Here is an 8,086-nt window from a genome sequence, read left to right as displayed (position 1 = left end):
TGCCCAGGAAGCAAAGGTAAACATAAAACTGTCAGGATGGCACAGATCATGATTTAGATCCCCATGATGCAGCTGACCAGAGAGCAAATATCTAATCGAAGTGGCAATGGGGATCAAGACTACAATTCCGTCTCCAAACTCAGAGGTAAGATGGAGGGAAGGAAAGAAGGAAAGAAGGAAGGAAGGGAAGGATGGATTGAGGGAGGGTGGGAAGGAGGGAAGGAAAAGAAAGAGAAAGAAAGAAAGAAAGAAAGAAAGAAAGAAAGAAAGAAAGAAAGAAAGAAAGAAAGAAAGAAAGAAAGAAAGAAAGAAAGAAAGAAAGAAAGAAAGTTCTCTGCGCTTCTTCCAGCAGTGCAACTTCCTTTCGGCCTCATTCTCTGACTTATCTCCCAGCATGGCCCCCAAACACCAGGCTCTGCTGTCCCCCCAGACGAAGAAACCGAGACCTCCTCCCGCCCCCAAGCCCGAGAAGAAATCCACCTCCCACGACTTGCAAAAGGAAGAAAAAGAACAGCAAGAAGCAATTGAACATATTGATGAAGTACAAAATGAAATAGACAGACTTAATGAACAAGCCAGTGAGGAGATTTTGAAAGGAGAACAGAAATATAACAAACTCCACCAACCATTTTTTCAGAAGAGGTCAGAATTGATCGCCAAAATCCCAAATTTTTGGGTAACAACATTTGTCAACCATCCACAAGTGCCTGCCCTGCTTGGGGAAGAGGATGAAGAGGCACTGCATTATTTGACAAGTGTTGAAGTGACAGAATTTGAAGATATTAAATCAGGTTACAGAATAGATTTTTATTTTGATGAAAATCCTTACTTCGAAAATAAAGTTCTCTCCAAAGAATTTCATCTGAATGAGAATGGTGATCCATCTTCCAAGTCCACTGAAATCAAATGGAAATCTGGAAAGGATTTGACAAAACGTTCAAGTCAAACGCAGAATAAAGCCAGCAGGAAGAGGCAGCATGAGGAACCAAAGAACTTTTTTACCTGGTTTACTGACCATTCTGATGCAGGTGCAGATGAGTTAGGAGAAGTCATCAAAGATGATATTTGGCTAAATCCATTACAGTACTACTTGGTCCCTGATATGGATGATGAAGAGGGGGAAGGAGAAGAAGATGATGATGATAAAGAAGAAAAAGGGTTGGAAGATATTGATGAAGAAGGGGATGAAGATGAAGGTGAAGAAGATGAAGATGATGATGAGGGGGAGGAAGGAGAGGAAGATGAAGGAGAAGATGACTAATGGAACACTGATGGATTCCAACCTTCTTTTTTAATTTTCTCCAGTCCCTGGGAGCAAGTTGCAGTTCTTCTTTTTGTTTTTTGTTTTCCTCCTCTTGTGCTCAGTCTCCCTGTTTTTGAGGTCTCTTTTGTCTCCTTTACACCATGGTTCTCACCTTATTTTGGGGGGATGTACCTTGAGCAGAATACAGTGGGAAAAGAATCTCTGCCCCTTTCTGTTCCAAATTAATTTTTACCCCTTCCTATCTTGACAAAAACTATGGAATCAACACCACCGTGGTCTGTGGGAAAAAAGAAAAACCTCCTGCTTCCTTAGCTCTGCTGGAAGCTGGAGGGTGCTAGCCCCCTGTGCAGTAGTGCATAGAATTCTAGCTTTTTTCCTCCTTTCTCTGTATATTGGGCTCAGAGATCACACTGTGTCTCTATGTGAATATGGACAGTTAGCATTTACCAACATGTATCTGTCTACTTTCTCTTGTTTAAAAAAGGAAAAAAAAAATTAAGAAAAGGGGGGGGTTATAGAAGGTCGGCAAAGGGTGGGTTTGAGATGTCTGGGTGGGTGGGTTAAGTGGGCATTTTGACAACACGGCTTCTCCTTTGGCATGTTTAATTGTGATGTTTCATGGACATCCTTGCAATTGAAGATGACACTTTTAAAATAAAACTCTCCTGATGATGACTCGAGCCCTACCACTCGATGGGAGAATCAGCAGAACCTGTAGGCTCTTATTCGGAATTGACATTCTCTATTGTAATTTTGTTCTTGTTTATTTTTAAAATTTCTTTTTGTTTCAGTGGAAAGGAAAGATGATGCTCAGTTTTAAACAGTAAAAGTGTACAAGTTGCTTTGTTAAAATAAAACTAAATGTGTACACAAAAAAAAAAAGAAAGAAAGAAAGAAAGAAAGAGAAAGGAAGGAAGAAAGAAAGAAAGAAAAAAAGAGAAAAGTGATGAAAGAAAAAAGAGAGAGAGAAAGAGAAAAAAAGATAACACCAAAAACAAAAACCTATAAAATCCAACCTCCCCTTGGAAAAGATTCAGGGATGATCATAACTTCATAAGAAAGAACACTAATTAACAAAAAATAGCAGAATAATTACTATGTAGCTCATATTTAAGAGCAGTGTTATACATTCTTCTTGTTTAATAAGAATTTTAAGCAGTGTATTCGAGTCAACACACTTCACCTGGGAATCAAGAGGTATCACATAAATGCCAGGCTCCATGGCAAAGAGCAGAAACATCCTCTGGCTGCCAGACCCTGATCTTATCTTGGCTGCATTCTCTCTGGGATCCCCTCAACTGCTGTCTTGTTCTGATTTTTACCTTCAAGCTAATTCACTTAGGCATGGACATCTGAGATAACAGTGAGATTAAAGGGAAGCAGAGTATAAACTTGGTGATTTATTGTTAATTTTCACCCTCATCAGCAAGTTTTCTTTGGGCAGAATAGAGTTCACTAAAGACCCCTACCTACACATTTCCTGATTATAATGAAATTCAAATATTGAGAAATAGCAAAGAGTGTTAATTTGGACAGCATCCACAAGAAGCCTTTCTGAGTCTCCTCATATTCAACTTCTTACTGTGTTTCAGTTACTGCACTAAGTACAGACTAAAATATAGATGAGTTCCTTTCTCTACAGGTCTTAAAATATGAAGCAGACCAAGGACAAGCATGAGGGAAGAGCCTTGCCCAACATTCCACAGGCCTGGCACCTTTCTACATGTCTTGATTGCTGGATGAAGCAGAAAAACCATTGATTTACTTTAAAGCAGCTTGTAAGACTTCATAAAATATGTAATAAATCTAAAGAAGAAGTAAAGGAAAGAAAAGCCAACTTGGGGAGTATAAAATTGGGCAAGGATATGGCTGAAGAATACAGAGCAGAAAGCCCTATTCCCTTGCTGTGGGTATGTATGGTAAGGACATGGCTCTAAGCTTCTTAGCATCAGTGCTTTAGGGACACTAGTCACATAACTCATAGTACCTTTGAGGTTACAACAAATGTGGTGCTCAGGAGTAGTATAGCTATGGACAGTGTACTCATAAATATCCTCAATGGACACAAAGTGGCTTTTTATGCTGTCCCTCAGTAGAGGCTGATGACATCAAGCTATGGTGTATTAAGTCCAAATTGGATAGTTTTGCTGCTGTAACTCAACCTAAGAATAGATTTTAGAATATCTACAATGTTCTTCAAGCAACCATCACTAAATATTACTTTTTTTTAGAGAAGATTTAAACCAATGCTGGTAGTGATGGCTTTGATGATACTCCTTCATGGAGTGCATCTCTGTAATCTGTCAGTTAAATAAACACATACTTTGGAGGAAATCCAATATCTAACCATGGCTGTGGTACCTGGAAAGATGACCTCTAATTTTCCATTTGATGTGAACTGGTTTGCTCACAGAAAACCTTTAAGATGTACTCTAGTGCACAGGTGAGTGCATTTTCACTCGGAATAGCTGATGACTTTCTCCAGAAACATGCTGAAGACATGTATAACCTAACACTCAATTCTAAGGTATAAGATGAGCATAGCCTGGGACACCAAGTTTCTGTAAGACCTCGGTTACTTAATAGGATGTCAGAACTACATGAAGGCACATATGTATCACTGCTACAGACATTTCTGAGAAAATACTGGCTGCCCTTTGAGCCACCAAGCAGCTCAACTGGTTTGAATTCAGTATGAATAGATGTGAGTGATGCAATTGAGATCATGTCTTAGAGAGGTGTTTGGTCTCAGTAGAGAGGACTGTAGACCAAGTTGGATTCTCTCTGGAGTGACTCTCCAAGTGGAGAATGAGTATCAGTCTTTTGCATATTAGAAGAAGCAACCTTTTTGTTTTTCTGCACCACCCATTTCATGGTAGGATCATGGAATGAAAATGGGAGATGTTTAAGGTTCCTTAGAAGTCACTTATCATAAGCCCTTCGTTTTAATAGATGAAATTGACAGACATTGGTTTTGCCCAAATTTACTGAATTATTTATTAAATCTATGACCCCAGATCTGATATCTTTCATATTGTCTCTCTCTTCAGGAATATTTGCTCCTACAAATTCAAGGATGAAAATTCTGCAAGTGAGTCTGTGAAGGCTCTTAAAGTCTTACTCTGTTAATTATGGTAAAACCACATTTTTACTTTTCATATATGATCTATACCTTTAATGTTTTCCTCCTGGGAAATGTAATGTATACCTAGAAAAAATTTAGAAAAGTTTCCAAGTAAAAAAAAGAAAAACAATAATAATTTGTTTTCTTTTAGAATTTTCCCATGGGGAGAAAAGATTTATTTCTTATTTTACATTGTTTTAACATATGTATACACAATTTTGTCTCTTCCTAATTTCACTTAACATCCTAGCATCAGCATTTTCTGAATCATCTAAAATCTTTGTAAAAATCATTTTAGTGGATGAAGTCAACAATCTTAATTTCATCAAATGTTTGTTTCATGGTATGCTCAACCTTCCCCTATTGTAAGACAGGGTTTTTTCAGATACTGTATTCTCCGTTATGAACAATGCTGTGGTGAACACCTTTTTGAAAGCATTTTTCCCTACTTAAAGTTTATATTTCAGAAATAAAAATACTGGATCAAAATATATGTGCATATTTAAAGTATTTGGTACCTTCTTCTGGACTGCTTTCCACTATGATATTATCAATGTATAGTGACAGCAATAATACAAAATAGCCCCTTGTCATTTTGTTTTTCCAATCATGAATCAGTAGTACTGTTGAATAATTCTTGAATCTTGCTCAAACACTGTTCCTTAAATGCTTAGTATCTAGTGGCTTATCAATGGATACTCATCTATTACCACTTATCTTTTCTTCAAACCCTGTCTTCCCTCAAAGCTCATGGACTTGTGACATCTAAGGTTTTTTCAGAAAGCAAATATTTAAGAAGTCATATGAATGACTATTCATGAAGTTTATAATAATAGTTCTTTTAGCTTCTCTTTTCTCCATCAGCACACTATCAATATCTCCAAATAACATTCAGTCTACTATTTTGTCATTTCTCTTCCTTCCTATATTATGCCTCATTAAGTCATCATCTCCCTGAGAACAGAAATTATCTTTACACAAATCCTGTGCTAAGTACAGTGTATGATATCAAGCAGAAACTACTCAAAATAGTCACAGGAATGCCTAGTACAGCATAGGGAAAGTAGTCAATAATATTGCAATAACTATGAGGTGGTATTGAAAATACCAGGGAAATGCATTGCAAAGTATATGATTGCCTAAACACAATGCCGTACTCCAAAAACAATACAAAATACTATTGAAAGTAAACTGTAATTGAAAATAATAAAATAAAATTAAAAAGCAGGAGCTACTCAACAAATGTTTGTAGAATGCACAAATAATGAACAAATGTTTCCTTTTTAATTTAAAAAAATTATTGTTTATTTTATTATAGTTGTCCCAATTTTTTCTTTTATCCTTTTTCTCCCCTCCACCCAGCCCAATCCTCTAGCTCACAGTCAGTCTCCCTCCATTGTCCATGTCCATGCATCATTCTTACATGTTCTTTGACTAGTCCCTTCCCTTTCCTTCTTCTTTTCCTCTCCCCTCCCACAGCTATCAGTCTATTACATGTTCCCATGTCTCTGGTTCTATTGTTTCTTGTTAGTTTATTTTGTTAACTAGAACTAGACTACCAACTTATACCATACACCAGGATAAACTCAAAATGGATAAAGGACTTAAGTATGTTGTGATACCATAAAAGTCCTAGTGGAAAACATAGGTAGTAAAATTTCAGACATTCCACAGAGCAATATTTTTGCCAATATATCTCCCAGGGTAAGGTAAATAAAAGAAAAAATAAACAAATGAAACTACATCAAATTTAAAAGTTTCTGCATGGCTAAAGAAACCATCATCAAAATGAAAAGGGAACTCATGGTATGGGAGAACATATTTGCCAATGATACCTCAGACAAGGGTTTAATCTCCAGAATATATAAAGAACCCATAGGCCTCAACACCAGGAAGACAAACAACCCAATTTAAAAAATGAATGAACAGATGCGTTCTTAATGGTTTTGCAAGTAACTTTAAAATAAAATTTTAGTCTATCAACATTTTAAATGCTAAATTGAACTTTATAAATCTAGCCACCAAATGGCAGGATGTAAAAAAAAGTTCCTACAGTATTTGTAAATTAAGGGATAGTATTCAATAAATTTTTGAATATGTGAATATTTTGAATATATGACTTAAGACTAGCTGAAGGATTTCAGCATAACAGAAGAAAATTATCAAAAGTTGTAAGTGACTAAAAACAGGTTTTGATGAAAAGAATTTTGAAGCCTGGCACTCACTTCCCCAAATGCCATAATGCCATAATGAGTTACATTTCCAGAGCACAATAGAATGAGTTAACTGAAAATACTTCATGATTCCTTGTGTCTAAGAGTTGAAGTTCAACTCTAACATCACATGCATTCAGTATTTTAAGCATAAAAGGATATAAGGATCTGTCAACAGAAGTCCTTTATTTTTTACAACAAAAGAATGCTGTTTATAATGTGACACCAGCTGCTCAGGCAAAATGGGTTCTATTAGAACTAATTTAATTTTACATAAGTTGATCTATTTGCATTTTGAGTCCCCAGATAGATGACTAGGTACTACTTTACAGACAGATCTTGTTTCAAGCTCCAGTGTATGGACAATGCTTAATCAGTGTGTACATCAGAAAATAAACATAATCATCAAGTACACTAATTAAGCCTAGAAAATGTTGCAACATGCATACAGTATATGGATTAACAAGGCAATTCATTAAAAATCTTAATTATGAGTACTATATTTCTCAAACACTTTATTCCACAATGCTTCATATGAGTTCAGCAGTTCTATAACCCGTTGACACTATTCACTTAAGTGAATTTCTTTTAAATCGTGACACATCAATGTATTCCCTCTATATTGAAGGCCTCACCTTAAACCAGATAACTTGACATGTTTCCTTTGAGAAGCTAAAAAATCCCTCAAGTGCTAGTAGACACATCAAAAATAATTAAAATTATAAGATGAAAATGTATCAAATGCCATAATCACAGTAAGCAGTATCCCATTTCTACACATTCACTCTTGAAATAAAATAATTGATGTTTACATGTACAGATTTCCTTTAGAAAGAATACATCAAAATGGTTAATGTAATATATATGTATATATATGTAAAACATACATATATGCATGTGTATACTTTATATAGGCCCTGGCTGGTTTGGCTCAGTGGATTGAGCGTCGGCCTGCGAGCTAAGTGTCGCTGGTTCGATCTTCCAGTCAGGGCACATCAGAGAAGGAAAACTCTGACTCCAAAAAACCTCCGCTGCCTTGCGGCATACCTCTTCAGAGGAAAGGCTAAGGGAGTAAACCCCGACAGAAAATCCGGAGCCGGAGTCCCTAAGGCGGTTTGACATTGTAGTCAACACCGGCAACTCCTGCGGCGCACCTGAAGCCAAGCTGTATTGACTCCGTCTTTCCCTTGGATCCTTCAGCTGCGAAGAGAGGGGGGGTCTGCTGCATGGGCAACAGCAGACCCTCCATATCACCCTGCCCAGGCTCTGTAGCTTCAGCTCCACTGGAGAGGACACTCCAGCGTCATTGCAAGATGTCGATTCAACACGGGAGGAGACAGATACTGTGTCACTCCCGAGTCGGACTGCACAGCCATTTTCGGCGGTGCAGATAAGACTCTTAAGAAGCTACACCATCGTCTCTCGAGACGGAAGGCTGCCGACGATACTTTATATACTGTAAACACATATATGTTACATATATAT

The 8,086-nt window shown here is 37.1% G+C and overlaps 1 protein-coding gene across 1 annotated transcript; it reads left to right on the top strand.

Annotated features, from left to right (window-relative positions):
• The first annotated feature begins 394 nt into the window (after window positions 1–394).
• On the top strand, window positions 395–1,341 carry LOC150004452 (protein SET-like). The gene has a single exon (XM_090282863.1). It carries the CDS (start codon window positions 395–397, stop codon window positions 1,259–1,261), a length of 867 nt encoding a protein of 288 aa, XP_090138989.1. The 3' UTR covers window positions 1,262–1,341.
• Window positions 1,342–8,086: the final 6,745 nt, after the last annotated feature.

Source organism: Furipterus horrens, unplaced genomic scaffold (assembly GCF_987537825.1).
Source record: "Furipterus horrens unplaced genomic scaffold, mFurHor1.1.pri manual_scaffold_7, whole genome shotgun sequence".
Taxonomy (NCBI): domain Eukaryota; kingdom Metazoa; phylum Chordata; class Mammalia; order Chiroptera; family Furipteridae; genus Furipterus; species Furipterus horrens.
Note: the sequence above shows the minus strand (reverse complement) of the source record. Positions and strands in the feature narration are given on the sequence as shown.